General features: G+C 43.3%; 1 protein-coding gene across 1 annotated transcript; it reads left to right on the forward strand.

Moving 5' to 3' along the window:
* Nucleotides 1-2,464: 2,464 nt before the first annotated feature.
* On the forward strand, nucleotides 2,465-18,397 carry IL7R (interleukin 7 receptor). The gene is made up of 8 exons (XM_012577568.5): nucleotides 2,465-2,643; nucleotides 7,494-7,632; nucleotides 8,891-9,045; nucleotides 10,598-10,752; nucleotides 12,465-12,642; nucleotides 13,471-13,561; nucleotides 15,426-15,501; nucleotides 16,784-18,397. Exons 1-8 carry the CDS (start codon nucleotides 2,553-2,555, stop codon nucleotides 17,285-17,287), a joined length of 1,389 nt encoding a protein of 462 aa, XP_012433022.2. The 5' UTR covers nucleotides 2,465-2,552; the 3' UTR covers nucleotides 17,288-18,397.
* Nucleotides 18,398-25,048: the final 6,651 nt, after the last annotated feature.

Below are 25,048 nucleotides of genomic sequence, written 5' to 3' on the forward strand. Positions count from 1 at the left end.
AAGATCAAAGTGATAGCCCACTCAATTATAAACAAGACAAATTTAAAGTGAGAAGGTGTCATTTCTGCATAGTGACCAATCTGCACAGGAGAGCCTTTCTTTAATGACACTTCTGGTGGAAAATGAGATAGAAATTACATTGAGGGGTTTTAGAATAATACAGTAAGGAAGATTACTAAGAAAAGTGTTGAAATTCTCAACTACTCTTTTCTAAAGCCATCAAGGGCTAGGTCTTAGGTATGAGAAATCACCAGGACTCAGTCTCACTAATTCAAGTTTGGAGGAAATGTACTTTGGTCGAGCACAGAAAACTTGAGCATGAGAGATGAGTACAAGGAACTGCTAAAGTTCCCTCAGCTGACTCAGAGAAAGAGAATTTATTGAAGGGATAGCATGTCAATTTAGCAGTAACACAAACAGTTTTATAAAAGAAGTCAGCCTCTTGAGTGAGGGTGAGTCAGCTCATGGCGGTGCCACCTCCAGTGGCTCTGTGGACCCTGCACCATGTCCAGCTCCTGGCCAGGTAGGTCCCTCTCCTGCTGGTGGGTGGGAGGTATTGTAGAGGTCTGCCAATCAGATATCTAGCCTGCCTCACCCTGTGCTCTCTCTTAATTCAGTGGAGAGAAAAAAAATGCATTTAGGGGTTTAGATTTCCTCTTTTTAATGTCTGTGTTAGGATGAGATAAATTGTGCTCTTCCCTGGCCAGATAGAAGCGAAGCAAGGAGAGTCCTGAGACAGCAAGACACATGGAATATGCTGGCCAAGGAGTCCAACCCACCTTTCTGTACCTACCCAGGCTCAGTGCACCTGCAGGGAATGCTTTGGTAGGGAGCCTCAGGGAGGTTCCATAAAGCAGGGCTGGATGCAGATTTGGAGATCTTTCAGTGTCAGCCTCACTGAACTCTTGTGGAAAGAAAACCATTTCTTTCCTCTTAAAACTGGGCAAGGGAGACCAGAAACTTTGCCTTGGCTACCCAGTGTCCCTTGCCTCGAGCAGCAAGAGACATTGCAGGACAGTCATTGATGTCCTGGAAAGAAGGAATCTTTTCTAGCTATGAGACCTGAGCTTTCTTCACTTTGGAGAGCATTTTCAATTATTTCCTTGCAAACAAAAAAGCTGATGTGGTTTCCATGTTAAGCCTCCTATTATAGTGTCATCATTTTTCTGTTTGCTTGGGCATTTTTACAAACTTTGCCCTCAGTTTCCTTTACACCTCCAGCCTGAGGCTTTTTTTGTTGCAGCCAGGGCTGTGCCAGAGTTTCCTCTTCTGTTTCAGGCCCTCAGCTCACCTGTAGTTAGCCACATCAGTCAGACCTGTGCATGGCCTGGCTTTACACTCCAGTGTGCGTCAGTGTATTCAGCCACAGAAAGGGTGCAAAGGAAATATCTAACGCCTCTTTATCTTTCACTTTCCACCATTGCTTTGTCCAAAGCCTGAAAAAATGTGAGATGTGCTACTTTGCCCTCAGGAGACAGGTTTTGCAGAATTAGCCTTTTAATGGACAGGTTTCTCTGGGTCAGCATTGCCTTATGCAGGACTTCATAGAATCACAGAAGGTTTGTGATTGAAAGGGACCTTTGAGATTCTTTTGTTCCAACTCCCCTGCCATGTACAGGGGCACCTTCCACTAGACCACATTACTCAAATCTGGCCTTGAACACTTCCAGTGATGGGGCAGACACAGCTTCTCTGGGCAACCTGTGCCAGAACCTCACCACCTCCACTTTCACAGGGAAGAATTTCTTCTGTATGCCCAATCTAAATCTGCCCTCTTTTATTTTAAAAACATTGCCCCTTGTCCTTTCACTGCAGGCCTTGGTAAATAATTTTTCCCTGTCTTTTTTATAAGCATCCTTTACATACTGAAAGGCCATGATAACATCTTCCCAAAGCCTTCTCTATTGTAGGATGACTCTCAGCCTGTCTGTGCAGCAGGTGTGTTCCAGCCCTCTCCTCATCTTGCCATCTTCCCCTGGCCTTGATTCAACATATCTGTGTCCTTCTTCTGTTGGGGCTCAATGCAGTGTTCCAGATAGGGACTCACAAGAGTAAAGAATCACCTGCTGGCAGTGCTGCTTTTGACCCTGGCAGTTAAAGAATAAACAAAAGCAATCACACCTAAAGTTTCATACCTGGAAGATTTTTCTCCCTTGGACCTATGCACCTCTCTTGGAAGCAAAGTGGATGCCAGGACTAAACCATGCTCTTAGGGAAGCCAGCAGCACAGGTCCCATCAGCCAAGTCAGGAGCACTGTCAATGAAACATGCTCCCTTTCCCACTGGGCTTTACCAGATTTGCCCAAACGAGTCGGCGGGGCAGATCCAGAAGGTGCTCAGTCCAGAAGCAGGAAGCTGTTTCACAGTAAAAGCTCAGCAGTTATCTTTACTTTGGCTTCCTGCCCGCTGCCAGCAGCCTGGCTGTGCGTAGGCATGTTTACATTTCCCCTGGCGAGGTGCGCTGGCAGGCTGCGGGGCGCTGGGGCCGGCTATAAAGGAGCAGCGTGGGGCTTGCACACACACCCCCGCTGCACACATGCAGTGTGCTCAGGATGACACAGCCCACTACTGTGCTGAGCATTTTTGCCATGTTCCTTCACACCACTTTTGGGGAAAGTGGTTGCACTTCAGCAGACGGTGATGGTGAGTCATTTCATCTTCATCTTTCCACTCACATATGATCTTGAAAAACCTCAATTAAGAGATCCAGAATGCAACTGTATGATTAAATACATTAATGTTTTAACTTCCAATCTCTCTTTAGTGCCAATGCCTGAGGGGGAGCAGGGGGATACCTATTTAATTTAATCACCAAATCTGCTGTCCTTATAACATTCAAATCCACATGAAATAAGGGAGGCCATAACTGCATGCACAGGGCATGCAGTGCCAGACCTGATAATCCTTGTTGTAGCTAGTGCTCCTCTGCAGATTTAATGCCTGGGAACAGGGATAACCTCACTCTTCTGCAGCCCATGGTCACTCTCAGCTGCTGTTAGGGAGGGGTGAGGTCCTGGCTTCTTTTGCTCTTGCCAGTCTCCTCCAAATAAAATATTTTTATGTAACTCAAACTTGGCCCAAACTGTTCCACTTCAAAGGCCAGACTTTTACATTTTCTTTGAGCAGTTTCATCAGCTGTATCTGGGATATAGTCCCAGTTTCCCTTGTAGCATAGCTGATGAAGCAACTCAGCCAGAGAGTTCTCACAGCACATCACCAACAGCATTTATGCCCTACTCAGCAAATAATTATAAATTAACAGCACTTTAAATTCAGCCTTATTGTAGATTTTATGATCTCGTTTATGGAAGTGAAAATTATTTAGCAGTATGAAGATGAAAAACATAAATAAGCAGAATATAAAAACAAAATAAGGAGAAATAAACCCACTGTTTCAGGCTGCTATTTGTTTTCTCAACAGGGAGATAAAAAATTTGATTTAGAGATTCAGTCCAAATCTTCTAAACTCTTATTTGTCTGATACTAAACAAACAGCAATGACAAGAGTTTGTGCACTATGCCTAAAGGACATGGGTTATCACTCAGCTATTGGTAGGTTAGAGCTCCATTGTTTGGGAACAAAAGAGTTTTCTGTTTTAGGAGGAGAATGGTTGTGTTTTGATGCTATCTCTCACTTGGAAAATCTCATTTTTCCCTGGGTGTTATGTATTTTAACACATGTATCTAGACAGTTGTACATACATTCATGTGTACATGGATAGGATATGCATGATAAGTTTTTTCATTTAAAGAAAACATGGGCTGGCTCAGAACTGCATCTAACCACCCTGGGGTTTTTATTTGCCATTTATTCATATAACTGGCAGCTGTTTAGAGCCAGCTTTGGAAAGCAGCTATGGTGATGAATGTTCAATGCTAGTGATTTATTGTTGGTTTCACTGAAATCTTCAGGGCTTCCCAAAATCAGATATGATCAGACCTTTGCTTGTTTTGTCACTAACATGAGTAAATCATTATTTCCTTATACTTGAAGACAGATTCAGAATAACCCTACTGAGCAATTAGAAGCTTTTATGACTTCTTTATTAATCTCCTGTGTTCGGCCACCGAACTAAGTAAACCAGGGTAAAATCACTCATGACAATTATTTGACTTTGACTCTTTGCCCTGCCTCCTTACAAAGTGCCAGTAGCCAACTCAGGCATGAAGTTGTCCTTATGGGCACTCTTACTGGCAGAGGAAGGAAGAGCTAATTGCAGCACTTTGCCTCCATCTCCTCCTCTCTTGTGAGCATCAGGCTGCCTCCCAGCTGCTGTCCTCCAACCAGGAAGAAGGGGTGTAGATGCTCAAAAGGCCTCAGAGTCACAGGCAGAGCTAAGGAGGGGCAGGCAGGGAGAGTGCAGGTGGCACAGGAGGCTCACTGGCAGGGCATCCTCAGTGGTCCTACTACCCACACTTGTAGGGTTTGTCCAACCCATCTAAATTCTTGTGACTAAAACAGGTTCTGCCTGAATCACATCAGTGCTAGAGATGTCACATTGCTCCGTCCACGCAGACAGCCAGTGCTTAGCTGTGTCCCTGGTGTCGCACATTGCTGTCAGTCCTGGTGGCTCTAGAGTATAAAGCTGAAGCTTGTCCTTAGCCTCTGCTAACACCCTTCCCTTCCTAAGGGCTCCTGAGATTCCTGCTGTGGTTTGGACCATCCTGCTGGATGCTGTCCAAACCCAGGAGAGAACCATTTCTGTGAAGGACCTGCCATGACTCTAGCTATGAGAGCAGTTTTTATCTCAGTTTAGAATCGCTCCTTCCCAAACCTTGCCATGATTTCAGCAGAGCCAGGTTGTTGCGTTGCGGTCCCCTTTCACCGCGACACCCCGAGCGCGGGCGTGCTGGGTGGCGGGGGAAGAGAAAGGGCGGCCGGTCCCCCAGTAAATGCTCTGCAGTCCCAGTTATCGGCGCGGGGACAGATGGAGGCGGCACGGGACTTGGGGTGAACAGGCTCGGTTTATTTCGCGTGCCTCAAGACACCTTGGTGGGGGCGAGCAGATGTTTTATAGGAACAGCAACCAATAGGGGAATAACAGGGGAGGAGTTTGGGGTAGGACTAAAGGGGGCAGGGAGAGAAGCGGGGGGAGGGGAGATTCACATCTTGGAGAGAAGGGGGGTTGGGAGTGAGATGGGGAGGGTGTGTACAGACACTGAAAGAATAAAGGACACACTCCTGCAGGTTTAATTATCATATATTCTATTGTTATTATGTTACTTCCATTAATAAGGAACTGTATAATCACAATATGAATGTTCACTGTCTAAGTGGTAAAGTCAGCTTTCCTTCCAGTGTGATACCAAAGCTTCACTGTGCTGGTTAAACCTTGAATACATGTTTGAACTGCAAGACTAAACCTCTTCTTATCTTCATTTTGCAACCAAACTGATAAAGAATTAATCTAAATTTCTGTAACTTTTCAGCAAATCAGTAGAGAATAGTTGAGGGGTTTTTTTGATAAGTCATTTATTAATAGTATGATTGTCAGATTTTTGAGTTGATGCGAAATCTGGTGTATATAGTTTGCATATACAGAGATCATGAAGCAGTCATATAGAAAGGGAGATTAGTCATCCTAACCTTTAAGTTTTAATATTGCCTTGAGTATAAAGCAAATCTCCTGGCAGCTGCAAGTAAAATCTTAAGAGAGGCTCAGAACATTACATATCTGTGCATGTCAGCTTTGGGTGTATATATCTGTACAAAATGTGGTAGGTTGTTTTCCATTTTAAATAAATTTATTTCAGCTTACTTGGTATCCCCCAGATTTTGAATACACATATTTTCATGTACACACTTTTACCCATATGCAATGTGCAACTGTATGTGGTACCTATTCCTGCATGTCTGTCCTTAAGACTCAGGGCTGCACTGGACAAGACTCTCACCTCTGTGAAACTGCTCCAGAACTTGTTCCAGAGTTGGGCTGATCTCTGTGTCTGTCTTAAACGTGATTGTTAAATACAGCAGCTGTATTTCTGCATCTGTCTGTGTCTGTATCTGTGTCTGTGTCTTTCCGTGTCTGTGTCTGTGTTTCTGTCTCTCTTTCTGACTCTGTCTCTGTGATGCACAGGTTCTCCCCTCAAAGCAGCAACACTGGTAGAGGACACTGCATTTGTTGTCCTTCAGGGAGATCTGGGCTCCCTGAGCTGTGCTGAGAAGACCAGTAATAATTTCTTAGCACCAGCTGCTCATGGTGACAAATGCTCACTAAAATTAGCTCATGGGTGAGAAATCTCCCTGTGGGTTCTAGATTAGTGCAGCATCAGATGCTCCCAACCCATCCCAGGTGCTGGTGGCAGCAGTCCCCTTCCTAGCCTTTGCTTGCACTGCTTTTGTGTGTTTCTCTACATTTTTCTTACTCAAAGTCTGACTGCAGATGCATGAGTTGATCATCATTTTCTCTGGGAGGGATTTTCCATTGGAAATTTTTCAACAGGCATTTCCCCGCTCTGTTTATGAGTCTGAATCACTGATACCCCACAGCAGATAGCAACAGGACAAGGAGGAATAGTTTTAAAGTGTCAGAAGAGAGATTTAGATTAGATGATAGAAAGAAACTCTTTACAAAAAGGGCAATGAAGCTCTGGAACAAGGTGCCCCAAGAAGTTGTGGATGCCCCATCCCTGGAAGGGTTCAAGGCCAGTTTGGATGGGCCCCTGAGTAAACTGATCTAGTGGGTGTCATTCCTGCCCACGGTGGCTGAAACCAAATGATCTTTAAGATCCTTTCCAACCCAAACACTTTTTCGATTCTGTGATTCTTTTTCTCACTGTATCAGGTGCCCCCATAGCAAGGACCTGTCTGGGCAGCAGAGGATGGAGCAGGGGATCGAGCATAATCCCTTGACTCAGGAAAGAGGTTTATGTATTGTGACAGCTACCCTTAACCATTGTTTAAAGGAGTCAGAAGCATTCCTACCCCTAGGATCCATGCAAGGGGTGGTAACAATACCCTTTGGCTATAGTGGGTGAAATTTTATGAAATTAGGCTAAACTGGCATTTTCTGCCAGAGAGGACTTCTCTCAGCAGCATAATTTTTTTCCATCATTGGCCTCATATATGCCAAGTGTAGGATTTTAGAATTACGCTTTTAGTCAAATCATTGTGTTATTAGTCATTGAAGCAAATTTGCAGGAAGCCATGCATTCTGGTAGAAAGTCTAAGATTTCCCTCCCGTGCCCAAATTCATGACATTTCAGAAAGCTTTCCAGTACAATCAAAATGTGGCTTAGCTGCCTGCATGGTACCAAAATATTCTTGCATGTGAGTGGACTTGACTGGCAAGAAGGGAGAGCAACCTTGAGAGGTGCAAATGGCTTTTAACTTTGTTTTGGACAAGGTTTCTCTGCTTCTTACAACACAGGTGGGTTGAGCCTCTTTCTTTCAGGCAACCACATGAAGAAACAACCTCCTATACAATGGAGCTGCAAATCAAAAACACTCACGGGTTTACTTCAATAACATCTTGTGAATATCTACTTAGGGACTCTCGGGGATGATGAACCAGACAATTTTGACATTGATTGCTTCAGCCAGCTGGAAATTAAAGACTCCTTTAGCAGCCTAACCTGCAATTTCACCGAGCTGTCTCCTTACAATACAAACTACACCCTGTCTCTGTGGTAAGTGCTGTCAGTGTGTCCCTTGGTAAACAACATGCAGGGAAACAGGGGCAGCAAAGCTAGACAAAATCCTATTTTGCCAAGTATGAGTACTGTATTCAGCAAAGAAGAGTTTATTGAAGGAGAACATAACTCCCTAATGAGAGAAAGGAAGAGCTGGAGGGGTATCTAAAGGGGATTATAATGTCTCCAAGAGTTCTGATCTTGCCTCTGTTGCTCTGGAATGCCTGTAATATGGATGGTAGCCCAGCATGAACTGAGACTTTTTTACTTGAATTTCAATGGTGTTTTAAAAATATATTTTTGAAGACACAAATCCTTACCACAGAAAATTCTTTAGCAGAAGGTTGATTTTCCACATCCAAGAAAATACCTTCATCTAGGTTAAGACAAAAACTCAGCTATTGTCTTTGCACACAGAGATGCACAAGAATTACACTAGAACAAGCACACAAACCTCCAACCGTTATCAAACACATCAGTCATCTCCACTTCCTATTGAGGCGTTGAGACTCTTTCCACCCTATTTTTTTTTACTGTTGTGCCATGCTGAAGATCATATTTTGTTTCTTGAGCATATAGATCTGTTTTCCCCATTTTCTGTTTTTCCTGAAACTGAAAGTTGTGTGGCAGTTAAAAAAAGAAGTGGATATTTTTTGTAAATCTTTATACACTAGTCACTAATTATTTCCTTTTTTTTTTCTCATAGTTTATTAGAATTTTTCCATTTTCATGGGACTTTTTCTGGGGTTTGACTGAAGTTTTATGGCAATTCTCAAACATGGGAGTCACAGAAATGGAAAAAAAAATACTAAAACCATTATGTGATTCCTTCAAGGACAGGCTGACTCTTGACCCTCTACTTGCTACCACCTAAGTCAGTAATAAATTTCTCTGTATCTTCAGAGAGCACCAAAACACATTGCCTTATATTTAAAAATTGAAGTGGTAAGATAATTTTTGAAGATGGAAATGTTTTAACACGTGCACCTTATATTAAATAATTGCACTTTTTTCTCAAGAGCTCCATAATGTTTAATGTGATTCACATCACTTTACTATTGTGCTCAAGGACCACAAGGAAAAACACTATCAATCTCTCAAACTCCTTATTTGCATTGCATTATTTCTTATTTCACATGTACTCTCACTTCAGTGAGGTAAATGAAAGGAGCAAGCAGGATTCATCCCTTATAGTAAGTAGCTAAGTCATATTAACACTGAGAAGAAATGATTGTTGTGTCACTTTGGCCAACAGTACCAAGGAAGACAACAATTACGCCTGCTCCAACATGAAGAAACAGGAAGATGTCTTCTTCTTACAGTTCATTGATATACTCTCAAACAGAGATGTTTGCATGTACTCTGAGACGAAGAGAAGGGTCTGCAGGAGTCTGGTTGTAACTGACATTGGTGAGACACAACATTTCGGATATTTTTAAAGTCATAGGGCTCACTGGGGAGAAAATAGCCCAGTACAAAACCTAAGCGCCAATCTGGATAGGCATCATAAAATAGCATCTTAGCAGGGCATGTAGCCTGGATTGGGGTGTTAGCAGAGTGTGGAGTTTCCGCTGCTTCAAAGCCAGACATTATTAACCTCTATTCAAAATGCATAACTGAATTCAGGCTGATTGTGACACTGCCCAGACTTGGACACAGACTGAATCCCATCCATGTCTGAAGCAGCTGTCCCTGAGTGTGGATGAACTGCTAAACAGGGATATTTTGTTCATCTCTGACAAGGGATTATGCAGTTTAGGGACTGGCTAACACGCAGACAGCGTGAGCCCAGTAGCACAGGGAACACAAAGTTGCAAGATGTCACTTCACATCGTGGCATATCCTGTAGCCTGAACAAGGTGCATCCTGCACTGGTAACTGTGAATGGAGTAAGACACTCCAGGAACCTGCCTGAGCCAAGAAGTAGGAAACTCAGGGGGAGGAAGGGATACACAGAATTTACTGTTCTTGGAAACCAGTGTCATTCAAGGACGGCAGAGAAGCCTGTGTAGGACAGATTCTTCTCTGTTCTTCTCTACTGCCTCATTGCTTCGTCTCCAGTTGGCAGTAGGCACTGCAACATCCCTCTCTTGTGAAACATTTATGCCAGTCCAATAGTTTTGTAATAATCTTACATTACCTCTTAGTTTATGGGGCAACCTGGACCATCTCTGGCAGTCCCTAAAAACTGTGAAAGATCTAAGTATCTGGGGGTTGTAGAAGGAGCGAGAACAATTTATGGTTATACATGTTTTCCTGAGAGGAGAGGGGTGTGAGCTCTGTGTTGCTGTGAGGGCTGATACACTTAAGGAAGCCTCAGTGCCACAGCCACAGTCCCTGCAGGTCTCAAGCCCATCCAGCTCAGGCTCAGCTCAGAGAGAGCCCTGAGGGCCACATTTCGGACTTGATGTACTTGCACGGATGGTCTTTGGCACAGTCTCCTTCAGACCAGATCAGATGTGGGTAAATAGCAAGGGTCTGGAGCCACAGCCCCCTCTGGTCTATCTAAACACCGCCAGACTTTGTACCTCCCCCTGTCCCATTGCCCTGACAGACAGCCACAGTGGTACCTAAGCACAGGTTGTTCCCCAGCACCTCTTCCCAGCTGGGTTTTGCCAGGGGGCCTTCATTGCAGAGCACTGGCTAGAGGGACTGAATTTCAGGCCTTCAAGCTGCCACAGGGGTGGGCATGCTCAGGAGTTGCTTTCCAAGACTAAATGTCATATCCCTCACAAGGACCTCCCCTGCTGGTCAGACTACTTCTCTATCAGGTCAAAATCAAGCCCTTGTCAGAATCAGGATGAGCTGGGGCTCAGCATGAGCACTGCCTAACCCAGGACAGCTCTTCCTCAAGACAGGTCACCCTGCAGGGCTGTAACCTGAAGTGGATGTTTTTTTATGTTTCAAACCCTGTTTATTTTCTAGTAACATTATTCTGCTCCTGGTTTGCTGTCATTTGCAGTTAAGCCTGAAGTACCATTCGCTATAAACATCACATATGAAAGGGAGGCAAATGAGTATCTCATTCGCTACTGTACACCACACTCAAGGAAGAAATACTTAAAGGACAAATTAGTGCACCAAGTAGCCTATCGGCAGAAAGAAGGTACTTGGAAGGTAAGTGGTGATATATTGGTATGCTTATACTAATTTCCAAAATTAAACATTATCAAAATTACCTGTACCTTGTAAAAATGATCAAATCTGCATTTCTGCAGATCTCCATCTGAAAATTTGGAAAGGTGCAATATTTGGCATTTGGAAACGTCATCAGTCAAAAGAGGTTTAATTTCTTTGGACTTTGCAGTGGGAATAGAAGACATAATGTGTTGAACCATTCTAAATTTGCTCTTTGCTGTGGTGGTTTTGCTGTTATTTTCTGTGCTCATCAGTCAGTAAACTTGTGACCTCTTTACTTATTTTGCAAGTTTCTTCACATCTCTTTTTCCATTGAATCCTTCCAGGTTTCCAAGGCAGCCCTGCATCTCTCCCACCCTCGGGCTGTCTGAGGCTGCAGCAGCCTGTGAACTGAGCCTGACTGGGGCTGCCCAGCTGCAGGGATCTATCTCTGTGTCCCCTGTCACCAGGGCAGCCATGCAAAAGCTAGTCACAATCTTTGAAAGCATGGACTGCACCTGGGTTTTACAGAGGGAACACAGTGTTGTCCACTGTTATCTGGAGTGCAACAAGGCAGTAATTGCACACTCGAGAGAGACATTGACTGTTCCAGTTGCACAAGCCTGGGTGCTCAGTGGCATCCCACAAATCAAGCACACCAACTACCAAAATGTTTTACTATTTATACATTTTAGCAAACAAACTAATTAATATTCCTTGCCTATAAATTACATAGTTCTCTTATTAATTAGTGTGCCATCTTCTATTGGTTAATAATTCTCTCACATCTCAAGCTAATTGGCCTGCAGGCTCAGTCTTTGTCTTCTCTTGAGTTGGCGGCTCCCATGTCCAGGTGGGCCATGAGTCAGCAGTCGTGATCTGCTCTTGCCAGAATTACCTTCTAGCCAGTCCAGAGCTGATTCAGCATAGTCACCAAGTCGTCTTTATTAGTTTATTCCTTATCTTGGGGGTTCTGCCAAATGTCCTCTATTATGGCCCAAAAATTCTGCACTCTTTGTGTCCATTACCATCACTACATCCTTCTTCCCAAGCTTTGTTAACCTCCCCCCAGGTCTCACATCATCGAAGCATGATGTATGTCAAGACACAAACCTTAACAAAGCGATTCTACCCACAAGAAATTTGTTTTTCCAACACCTGGACATAATTAGAGCTTGCTTATTAACTGCTCTCGGTTTCACAGATTAAATCTCCCTCTGTTGATTAGGCTTGAAAATATACAAAGATCAAACATCAAAGAACTTAAAGGGAAAAGAAAATTGATTCAGGTAGCAAAATACATTGAAATAGAGAGCATCACAGCTGCACTGCAGGATTTCAGCTTCTTCCCTGTAACTGCCCTCTCAGACATTGTCTTTTTATGCTGCAAAAACCTATTTTTTCTCCGTCTCTCCTCTGAGCCTTTTCATGGAAGCATATATTTCCTGTAGCAGTGTCAGCTGCCACAAAGCACAGTTAATATTCACAGCTGTTTTCCTAAAAAGCTTTTACCCAGCATTTGTCTCTCTTCTCAATACTATCTGGACTATGCTCTTGTTTAACTAGGCTGATGCCCTCATAAGCACCTGTGTAATAGCTAGACAGATGGAGTAAACGGATGCACCTGATCTCACATATTTTGCTGAACTCGAGGATAATTCTCCACTGTCTGCTGGAAAAATAATTGTATTTTTGTGGTTGTGTGTGTTTAGACAATAGAGTCACCATACCTTCAGATAAAATTGCTGGGGAAAAACCTTGAAAATGAAGCATCATATGAGGTGAAAGTACGTTCTCAGCCCAACGGAGATTATTTTAAGGGCATATGGAGTGAATGGAGCACTTCCAAGAGCTTCTGGACAGCAAGAGAGCAGCACTCCACAGAAAGATGTAAGAGCTGAAAACACTTTGGTCCCCCTGGAGGAAAGCAGAGCTGGGGGTCTGCGCTTCCTGGCCAGCCTCAGTAGCAGCAGTGATGAGAGAATGGGGAGGGAAGAGCCCATGGCCACAGCAGGGTCAGCCCTCACAGACACAGGCACTCCAAGGAGGTGACTCATATTGCAGCTGGATCACTCTGGTTTGAGGCTGGTTTTCCATGAAGATTTAAATCTCATTCAAGGGCAATAAAGTCAGAGGAAGTTCTGCCATGAGAGCATAAGGGTGTGGGTGCAGAGGGAGATGATGGCTGACTCAGTGCTTGCTGCTGGCTGGCTTGCCAGGGGAAGGAAGAGCTTGCACCACATACTTTGGGTAAGGCATGACCTATTTTAGGACCCTGGGCTTGAGTATGAACATGACACTTGAAACACAGATGCAACACAGGATAAAATCTCATCACTGCACATGAATGATCTTTGTGGTCCTTGGGTCCCTTCAGTCCCCAGGGGCACCTCAGCATTACAGGTGTTAGAAGTTATCTCTATGCTGCTGTGAGGACACGGTGTGTGCTGATTTCAATGCACAGGAGGTGACAGCAGACTTCAAGCTGCTTTGATCCAGTCTGTGAACCCAGCTCAAAGCTCAGCCTAGTGCTGATGCTCTGGCAGCATATCATTCACCTCCTTCATGGAGGCAGGAGAAATGAGCCCAGGCCAGTGATAGAAAAGTGCAGTGCTTGGTGTTAGTCCCTAATTTATCATCTGAAAAGACATCACTGTTACAATGGCTTAACAGTGAGACATTTACATGCATTGGCTGATGTTCTTTGTTTTCCTGCAGATAGCAGTGTGGTCATGGTTATATTCTCCATCCTGGGATTCATGCTGTCTGTTGTTATGATTGCACTGATTATAGTTTTTTGGAAAAACAGGTAATCTCTTTGTATCAGAAAAGATTTTGGAACCCAATCCTGTTCTGACAGTCTTACTGCTTACCCTGTTATACTTGTGAACTCTTCTCTCTCCATCTCTGGAACTCCGTATCAAGTGGATGGCAAGCAAAGAGTAGAAATAAGCAATAGCAGAGACAGTGTAAGGAGACAGAAGATCACCTGCCACTCGGACCAGATTTCAGTCCTGAGCTCAAAATATTGGGACCTTTGGTGAGCCAAAGTCACCACAAAACACTTTGACTCAGAGTCCCACTGGAGGCAAATTTGACTCATAAACTTCAAGCAAAATCCAGAAAAGAAAGGAAACTGTGGGTTTTAGTAAACTCCTAAGAAGTGTGGAAACAGTATGCCAGAGTGATGAGCTCTTTCTCTTTCACAAGCTGAGTCAGTGGGGTGTTAATTCTGCAGTGGTTTCAGAAGCAGCAGGGCAGAGCCCTCTGCAACAGGGACTTGATGGTGTCAGACACCAGCCTGGCCAAATCCTCTTCCAGCCAGCCGTGAGGCAAGATCAGCCTGCAGTGGGACTAAGAATACATTCACTGCCCAAGCAGTCCTTGGTCTGCAATAGGGTTTTTAATATATCTGCTACATAGCAGGAGATGGATGACTATAGATATGTTTTTAATGACATGGCTCCCTAGAGCTGACAAGCTTAAGAAAATGAACAGATATGTAAGATAATGTTATGAAACTAGAATCTGGAGGGATAAAATCCAAGTTTATATGTAGCAGAAGAAATCCTTGCAAGACAGAAAGCCCAGGACTCTTCAACAACTTTCAGAGCAGTCTGTCCATGACACCCACCTCAAGAGAGGTAACAGTGTGAGCTGCTTTTTGGGACAACACTTGGGCTGTGCTAATTCCAGAAGAACACATGGAGATTACCTGGCCAATGCTAGTTGGCCTCAGCCATACCATGCCACAAACAATTTTAATAATTAAAAATTTTAGATACTGGAGTTATCTGCCCTAGTGCTACTTTATTCACAAGTATAGAGGTAGCTTGAGATTTCTCATTGTTGCATTTTGCTGTTGTTGGGAACCTGCAGTTATCTAACTTTGCTACAAGTCTTGCTTACATAAAAGTGCAGCAAAAACAGGTGACACTTTTTGATCCCAGATATTTCCATTTTAGAAAGAAGAGAGTTTTATACATGTGCATATATGTGCATATATGCATTATGTGTCTGTGCCACACAGACACATAAATAAAATTAAATATATATTAATATATATGTATAATTAGAAAACTGCAATGATTGAATATCATTTGGACAACATTCTCTAGATGCATCATAGCTGACAGTATCAAGCAGCACAACATGAGAACTTTGCTAATTAAGGCAGTAAAAATGAAACCTGTGGAACAAGGCTACAGGATAGATGTCTGAAGTTCAAATTGCTGGCCAAAGAATGGGACAATATGCCATTCTTTGAATTAATTATGCATTCAGAAGCAAGTATCAGCAAATTTCCACTTTAACCACAGCATCTTCTTGCACTTAGAGAAAACAGTTTCAACCACACACAACCCTGTTCACACAGCTAGATGAAAACAAGCAACAAACTCTTTGCCAGCATAATTTGCCGAATTTCCAGTACTTAGCAAAATGTTTTCTTTTAACTGTGACAATTTGTGCACTCCAAAGAACAATGACTTTTTGGTGACCTTTACAATTCCTCTTCTCTGTCTGGTTTATTCTGACACTTCTCTGTCTTTATTCTGGATAATGCCAGCCAGCCCTAAGGCTTTGTGAGAACTAATACAAATGATGCAATATGAACCTCTGATACCTCAGCACAGCCCTCTTATGTTGCTTTTTGTCTAATGTTGCTGTTTCAGGATCAAGCCTGCTGTATGGCCGAACCTTCCTGACCATAAAAAAACGCTGGAGCAACTATGCAAGAAGCCAAAAAACGTATGTTCTTCCACTGTTCTTTCCTGAGTATAGATTCTTGGGGACACAACTAATGCTCATGAGAGACAGTATGTGCATTTGCTGCATGAACAAGAACATCTTTCAAAAATTACTTCTACATTTCACTGAAGACAGCCCACATTTGCTCATACAGATGTCAGCCAAGGGTATGAAAATAACACACAATTAACCTCATGCCAGAGGTTTGACTTGTGCAAAGTAACTACGGAGGTCTTGGGAAGTTGAGGTATGAAGAAAGACTGAAGAAATTAAGTTTATTTATAGAAGAAAAGGAAGCTTGAGGTGGGGAATACTACTTACAACCTTCCAATACCTAAGGTATATGCAAAGAGATGGGAAAGATGCTGTGTGGCGACAGGAAGCACATGCTTCTGGTAACAGAGGCAACAAGCATGTGTTGCTTCAGGGCCAACTTATTCCAGTTACAAGCAAAGAATTTTTCTTGTGAAAAGAATTAAACGCTGTGTAGCCCGTCCAAAGACAAGGTAGGCTCCCCTCAGATAATATGTTTAAGGGTTGGCTTGATAGGGCTCCGAATAGCCTAGTCTTGCTTCTGGCAGAAAGTTGGAGTCCACGGCTCCTTTCCAACCAAGATGCTTTGTTGATTCTACAAAACTGTGATGATGGGACTGGATGGGGACCTTTTGCAAACATCCCTGGTGTTGTCCATGTACTCTGACATGGCCAGCAGCATTATTCATACATCATGCAGTATAAGAGCTACTTTGCCAGTTAAAAGCCAGATGGACAAGTAAGTCATTAGTGCTGTTCATTCCAGGTACATTATTAGCATGTTCTTAATTTCACAGGAGGCCTAGCACAGCTCTCCCAGCCCATGTGCTCCCCAGTTCAGGGATTCCTAACGTTTCTCAGGAAGTTGTGGCAAATTTTTACTTCCCTTGCTGCTAAATTAGGAAGGTAAAACTGAAAGAAACCATCTGGGTGGGCACAGTCCTTCCTGTGAAATGGCAGGCAGGCGATAAATATGTGTCTCAGAAAAGTCTCTGAAACACTGTATAGAGCATAAAACACTATCTAGGGATACTGCCTAGAGGAGGACACCAGATAAATGAAGTTAATAGGGAAAGGGATTTTCAGCCATGTGATGGTTTATTCTGTGCTAACCTATTGTTCAGCCTGCTCAAGGTTGCATCTGGAGTTAAAGATAATAAATACCATTCTAAAATAAATTATTAAAGTATTTTTTATCTTAAGCTACCACCTATTGTTGACTAACTGTGCTGTTCCCTTTGCCACACAGAATTTTGATATAAGCTTTAACCCAGAGAGTTTTGGTTATGTTCATATCCATAAAGTGGATGGCCTTTGGGCAAAAGCTGAACTGGAAAATTTTCTGCAGACATCAACTGCTCCAGAGACAAGCCTTCCAGAAAAATTCAGGAGTGGATCAGATGCAAAGGTGAGCCCTGTGATGGCAACAAAACCCAACCTAAACCTGCCCGTGTCTTACGAAGGACTCTGGCCAGCTGAAGCCCTGTGCAGGCTCCTGGGCCCCAGCCAGTTTGCAGTCACCGAGGGCAGCTGTGGCTCCAGCACGTATGAGGTTTGCCACAGCAACAGGGTGCCCCTGCACAGCACTGGTTTCAACCTTTCCTCCACGTGTCCCCTGGGTCTTTCAGGCCAGCCCCATCCAGAGCCCCTAAATGATGACACCGGATCCCAGATTCTGCCTAACGGTGACATGAGATCACCAAACAACGAGGAAGCCTACGTCACAATGTCCAACTTCTACAAAATTCAGTAAATCTCACAAGAATTACAGCATGCATTTTTTCTCTAACACACACAGGATACTGAAGCTTTCAGGTTTTGTTTTACTGTATCCTGTGAGTTCCCACCTCCCTGTGAGCGCACCCAGCTCATAGTGCAGTGATGTGCCTGCAGGGAAGGGGGCTCTCCTACAGCCCAGTGAGAAGTGGACTAGCTCAGCATTCAGTAGGCTGCTAGCAGCCTTCACTGCAGCAGAAATTAAATTTAATTCAACCGGATTCTGATCTTCAAATCTGATTAATCCAGAGCAGTGACAATGCAATCCCAGCCGAGGATCACAGCATGTTTTGTAGAAATTAATGAACTCTTTTGTTACCATTTTGGTTACAAAGTTAAGTTCTTATTAATGCCTTAGCAAGAAATATGGCAATAAATTCCTTTTAACGGAACCCCATCTCTTTTAAAGACTGGTGGGTCAAGACTAACTCCCCCAGTCAGTCAGAAGACAGAAAAAAGACAAAAAGACAGGAAATGAAAATTGCTATCAAGTATTAGATGCCTGGCAATTCAGGAGCTTGACCACCACAATGAAAGTTAGCTGAATGCCCACCAAAAATGTTACATGGGCCCACCTGAGGGCAATGATTCCTGAGATGGATTTAGTTTTTGGTTTGGTGCTCTTTTTTTTGGTAGTTTTTTGGGTTTTTTGAGACAAAAATTAAACAAAACCAAACCCTGAATGCCACTACTTTTTGCTATTGGCAAAGATCTGGCCTTAAGTACCAAGATGCACAGGAACTTCTGCTAATACTTTTGAGGTCTTCAACATTTCATGTACCAAAGCAAAGTCATGAGAAGTAAAGTCATTTCCCTTCCTAGAAGCTGAATTAGGTCTGTAAATTGCATGATGCTGTCCTTTTCTGTAGCTCTTATGCAATTATTAATGTAGCATAAGTGCTTTCTATTCCAGAGACTGGTCTGACCATGTTTGCTTGCTAGCATTATCCCCAGCGGCTGTGACTGCACACAGGTACTATGAATTTAGACAGGCAATGTTCTCATGCAACATCTGACATAGGAAGATGGATGGAATGTTGTGGATCCTTGGCAGTGATTACAAGAAGTAATTTGGTTTTTAAAAATATCTTATAGTTTGCCAGGAGATTTTTTTTTTGTTTGTTGGTTTTTGGGATTTTTTTAGGGTTTGTTTCTTTGTTTGATTTTTTGGGGGTTTTTTTTTGGTTGTTGTTGGTTTTTGTTTTGGTTGTTTTTTTTTTTTTGGGGGGGGTTGTGGGGTTTTTTGGGGGTTCTTGGGGGGTTTTCTGGGGTTTTTTTGGTTTTTGTTTTTTTTTGGGGTTTTTTTTTTTTTTTTTTTTTTTGGTTTGGTTTGGTTTGGATTTTTTGCATTGTGACTTTTTTCTTGTGTTATTACTTTTTTTTTTTTTTACCTTATGGCTGAGCCACTTCACATCTTCCTTGGATGCTGCATATTCTGGAGTACACACTTGGAGATAAAGCTGCTACAGCCACATGGTTGCATGACAGCAAAGCAGTGTGGCCATGGCACATCCAAGCTGCTTTCTTGCACTCCGGACTTGGGGTTCACCTCATTGTGCAGTCTCAATTCCTCTAGCTCTTTGAAATTCTCCTTTACCTAGTTATATTCACATTCCCAGAGTCTAAGGGTGAAAAGAGTCCTCTCTTATCATCAGAGGATGAGATGTTCATTTGTTCTGACTCATAATGGTCATGGAGATGTCGCAAAACCTCAGCTGCTGCCATCTGCCTCTGCCAAGACAGCTTTGTGCCAGGAGAGCTGCAGAATGAATCCGATCACTGAAAATCTCTTGTGGCCTTGTTTCAAGAATATATGGCAGAGAGTGAGGCTTGCATTAAACTCAGTTACTTGAATTGGAATTTAATGCTGCAGGAGACAGTACAAACCAAACAGCAATTCTGGACCACATCAAGCCAAAACCAGCCTTCCCAAGACAGCACTCCACCTCCTCCACCTCCACCAAGTGCAAGGGAAACTTTTGAGTGGGGAGAGTTTAACAGCTACTGTGTGCAAAGAGGCCTCAGATTTGGCTCAAGGCATTCCAGTGACATTTTACAGAATGGTTTTTATTGCTGTTTACCGCCAAATGAAGCATTAATTGATGACGAAGAAAAAGACCAAAGCCCTGGGCATTCATTTGCTTTATAGTGCTTGTATTTCCCTTCAAACAGAGCTGCTGATAATGCTTATACTGTGAGAACTTACACAGTGTGACTGTAGATACAGACAGACTATACCAGAATGATACCTTCTTCCAGTGACACAGTGACAAACAAAAAGGGGATAGAGGAAGAAGCAAAAGCACATCAGGAAAATCTTCTGCAGTATGTGCTATGCTTCCTTCAAGTTTTATAATTTTGTAGGTCTGTAACACATTTGTTGGATGTATGCAGATATAACCACTTTCAGCTTTTGTTTCAGGAAAAAGAAAAAAAATAAAGCGAAATATGCACCAAAGCCAGAAACACCACAAGCATTTCCTGTCTATGGCCAAGTTATATATAGTCCATATATGAGGATAGAGACATGACAATGTCTGGACAATCTGTCAAGTAGTCTCCTTATTCTACATGACAATTTCTCCAGAGCAGTCCACAAATTCCCATGTACCTCAGTAATCCCACAGGAGTTTTGTTCAGCTTTCACATACTCCATGCACTTCCTTTATCTTAGCACAACTTCCCTTCTCCCCCTTCTGCCTCCAGCGCTCTTACCCAGCTGCACACCCAGACCTAGCTTGCTGGCACTGGCTTCTCTGTGGCTGCTTCATGACACAGCCAGCGCCTGGAGCTGCCTGCTCCTCCCTGCTATGTGCCCGCTGGGCTCAAGCCCCTCTCCTGCAGTCGTGGTGGCACACAGACACCCTCCCATCTTTGCTTCTCCCCTCATCTGTGTGCAGCTCATGCAAACACCTCCTAGCATTATGAGCACTCCTTCCTGCACTATGCAAATGTCTCTTAGCTGTACACAAACTTAGAGTATTGTCAGTCAATGAGTCATGGTCTAATTCTAATGATGCTGAAAAATGCTAATTTCATCTCAAGGCAATAGTCATCCCTGGCTTAAAGCGTTAGTTTATTTACCACATCTCCTCCCCCTTGTGCACATTCATTAGACAGGCTGAAAAAACACACACAAATGCTGGCAGCAGATGACCAGCTAGCTAAGTGTGGGGAGGCAGACAGACTGCATCTGCCAGGGTGCAGGGATGGCTAAATGCCTGTGATGTGCAGTGAAATCTGGGCTATGAAATAAATGTTGAAAGGGTGGCCTGACAAGAACTGCTGCAGGGACACGTGGCTGAGTCCAGGGCAGCAGTAAGCAGAAGATGACTATGAAAACGTTTCTTCTGGCAGCAAGAGACGTGGTGTTGCTGGCAGGGTATTTCTGCAGGGCAGGAGTAGAGACCCTTCTCAGCTTCTTAGCAGTAGTGTTTATTGATTTGAAGACCTGTATTTGTAGAGCAATACAGCAGTGCTGCTTCTTGGGGGAGAAGCAATTGGATTTTAGTCAATACACTTTTAAATCAAGCTAATTATCTCTGTGGTTGTGGGGTTTTTGAAGCTATCATTTAAAAACAGATAAAATGTGATATAAAGAAGACTTACCACCTCTGTGAAGAATTATTATAGAGTCAAACACATCCTTATTACTGTGATCATGAAGCCGACCAAATTAGCGCTCGTGTGTGTCACAGAGCATTAGCAAAACAAATCTAATGTACAGACACACAGGAAAACAACTGATAATGCCAGAAAAGGCAATTGCTAAATTATACGGACTGTTTCGTCCATTGCACACGCGGCAGCTCCAGGTTTCAGTCAGGACGTTGTTTCCTTGGCTTCTAAGCGCCACCTGCTGAAACACGAAGCCACTAGTCAGAGCCCAGCCCTTGGACCCTTGCTGGTGCAGCTGCTCATCATGCAGCTCCAAAAGCCGTGATCAGATGGGACCTGGGGCAAAAATCAAGCCCACAACAAACTAAGCAGTATTTCACTTATTTGTAGTCTATAGCCCTAAAGAAGTTTGGGCAAATAATAGCAAAAGACAGAGTTTCCAGGATTTCTTCGTCTTTAAAATGACGTAGGCGTCAATGTCCACAGAACTAACTCCATAGCAGTAACTCTTTTATAACCCAAGAATGAGAAAAACAGTGTTCAGTGTTTACAAGGGTGATGGCCATATTCTGTGGCTCAACAGACTCTATATGCTGCAAAAACTTCCTCTGCATCTTCCAGGGAAGTCTGATTTTGACATCTATTGCTGCCGCAAGGTCCTACACAGAATTCACTTAAATTACTCTAAAGCAAACAGATTGGAATTCTTTCATGAAATATTTTCCCAGTTGTTGTTAAATATTGATGGCATAACTTTCGTGTCACAGAAAAATTAGATTAGTCCAACATCAGGGCCATCAGTGAATATAAAAAGCCCCAAAGGTTTGTCAAACAGAAAAAATGAGACACAAAGCAGAAATGCATTGATGAAAATGTCTAAAGGAATGAATCTATGTCACAAAGTTGGAGCTTCTCCAACACAGTCTGACAATTGTTTTTCCGGAAAATGTGCATAAGCTAAAAGAAAACCACTCCAGCTTTTGAAAGTAAAAAAACAAAAAAAAAAAAAAAAAACAAAAAAAAAAAAACCCACAAAAAAACCAAAAAAAAACCACAAAAAAGACCCCAAAAAACCAAACAACAACAAACAAACAAACAAACAAACAAACAAACAAAAAACCCTGCAGCTTTTGGGAAAAAAAACATGTTTTAAGTGAGAAAAAGGAACTGATTTATCTCAGGAAAATAAGCACTTCTTACATTTCACCACAGTCTCTGCTTTTCCACAGAAAACCAGACTTGATTCAACTTCCACTAAACCTTGTGCTTCCTTTGTATCCAAGATAGTCAACAAAGGCTGGATCCTGTCCCCAGTCTCCAGCTGCAGCTCCTGCAGTGTTGGGATCATCCAACAGTGCTGTGAACTGCGGGGGAAGCCTGGGTCTGGGTTTTGTGGAAGTGTGGAGGTGGGGTTGCTCTACCTGAGGTAGCTGCAAACCTCCAGGCATGAGCATAGAAGCGGTGCTAGAGGCAAAACCAGGCTTGCTTTGAAACCACAGGGGTTTCAGACTGCTGAGGCACACCAGTATGGCCAGGGGGCTGCTGCAAACAGAGAGGCAGCTTTTAGTCACCCGAACACTTGTTGTTAAGCACAGGCTACTAGGAATCCTGCTTTCTGCTTACCCTACAAGAGAGAAAAGCTAAAGAAACAGGGTGAGCTATAATCACGGTGATAATAGACAGTAGGCAGCTGCTGGCAGTGCCAGGTTGCTCTTGGCATTAGCTGTTTTACTGGGAACCCTCAGTGTGGAGGATAGGAGCTGCATGACAAAAATCAGCAAAATCACTGATCTTGCTCCTTCTGCTAGTGACAGCTCTGTGATGGCAAAGTGGTGCTCTGCCCACACGGCTGCAGAGGTTTGAGGTGGCACTGTGTGCAAGGAATTACATAAAAGCAAGTTGGCTTTTATACAGCAATGTCTGCAGGTGATTTCATCTGCAAGACCTCTTTCTGCTGCTGCCATCTGCCTCTACCAAGACAGCTTTGTGTCAGAAGAGCAGCAAAATTAATCAGGTCACTGAAAATCTCTTGTGGTCTAGTTTCAAGAATATATGGCAGAGAGTGGGGCTTGCATTAAACTCAGGTGCCTGAATTAGAATTTTGTTCTGCAGGAGACAGTATAAAACAAAAAAACATTCTTTATCACATCAAAACAAAAATTTCCTCTTCCAGACAGAAACATGAAGCCACAAAGAGCACAGGGAGGCCAGAATGAAAATGTAGTGAAGGAAGCTGCTGAAGTGCCACTTTTCCCAGAGGAACACACCAGAAGAAAAGGCTGTCCCACACCTCTTTTTCCCCATACCTTGTGCTCTTTTTAGGTAGAGGGGTGGTGTCACTGAGGTGCTCAGATGGCTCATGCAGAGGCAAGAAGTGGGGGGAGAGTTTTGGAAGAATTATAGGGAGCCTTTTCTCTCTTTCCCACAGGGCTCTACCAACATTTTTTGGAGCAAACTTCAGTGCAGGCTGTTGGGGGATGGTAGACCTATTCCTGCCAAGACACTATGCCTGGCAGTAGACTGGAACTCAGGGTGCAGGCAAAACTTCCACATCTGTGACTGCCCTCCTGCCCTGAAGACTCAGATGTTCCTGTGGTTTGTGCCATCCTGTTCAGCAACTGTTGCACAATCAGAACGAAGAAATAGTGCTTCGAACATGAAGCACCGACCAAGATCTCCCATCTTGATGCTAGCACCAGATACAATGGTGTGCATTTTGTGCATATCTCACAAAACCTGCTGTGTGTGCTGTGAAGCCACAGGCTGGCAGGACAGCATCACCACTTATCTCCTGCATCTGCTGGGTCTGTAACCAGCACACTACAGCTGCAGCTGAACAGGGGCCTTTCAGCTTCATTTTTGGGTCTCCCAGGTCACAGAGACGGGGAGAGAAGTTCTGAAGAGAGGCTCTGAGTACTTGGTGCTAGTCTTGAAAATCCCTCTTGTCTGGTTCAAACCCCTTGAACTTTCTTGCAGTCCCTGAAAAGTGCTTCTTCTGAACGTTCAGTGTGTGTGTGTCCAGTGTGCCATTGCACATTCCCCAGTAGAGATTTTACTATCTAGCAGCTCATGCCTGTGTTTGTTCCATTAATTTGCACACATATTACTCAGACTACATTTTGTACAGGACAGATTCCAATTTGAGTTCTACAGCATCTGATTACTAGTGAAAAATCATGGGGTTTGTGTTCCCAACATAGCTAGCGCTATACCTTTTCTGAACTTACCAGTTGTTATTCAGACTGTTCTAAGAGCAACTCTGTTCCCACAAAAGTGAAAGGAAACTTTGCTCATTACTTTGAAAGCACCTGAAACCAGCCCTTGAAAATATGGTTCTGTACAAATGTTAAAATTACTTCACTGGGACCCATGTTCTCAGGAAACATACCCAGTGAGCAATGAGGTCCACATGCAGGCAGACCTGAACTGAGAACTGCTCTGAAAGCACCAGGAATACACCACCAATGTGAGGGGGTTTAAGCTTTCCTGGATCACATCCTTCAAGTCCCCCTACAAATCCCATTAGTCCAGCTCAGTGTAGAAACCTTGTCCTGAAGCACAGGATTTTTCCCAGCTGACACAGGCTCAGCTAAGGCTCCCAGAAGTCAGTGACAAAACTTCTGCTGGTTCCCAAAAAAGTACAGTTGCTTTCAGTACCAATCCTCCCTTCTGAAAATATTTATTGGTTTGGGGTTCATTAAAATCGGAAGTTATTATTACCAAAGACAAACTGGCTGCAGTTACTCAGATTAAAACTGACATTTCAATTGAACAAATATCAGCCTGTCATATTACTGCAGGGTGTGAAGACATGAGATAGCAAGTCAAAAGGAAATGTTTCTTTCATTTTGTGATTCCCACAATCCATCCACATTACTTTCTTTCTCTTTTAAAGAGAAGACAGACAGCATGACACCATTTTGTGAAATCAATTAATAAAAGAGAAGCAAATGAAGTCAATTCAAGCTGCCAGACCACATACAGCCCCTATTGGATAGTAAGTTTGTTTTTCATATATATTGGCACTTCAGTGGCATTGCAGTAAGTAAAGGCTCCTCTTACGATGGCTGGTAATCATAAAGAAAGTTTCTCCACCAGTTTCCAGTGTCAACCAGTACAC

Source organism: Taeniopygia guttata, chromosome Z (assembly GCF_048771995.1).
Source record: "Taeniopygia guttata chromosome Z, bTaeGut7.mat, whole genome shotgun sequence".
Lineage (NCBI taxonomy): Eukaryota > Metazoa > Chordata > Aves > Passeriformes > Estrildidae > Taeniopygia > Taeniopygia guttata.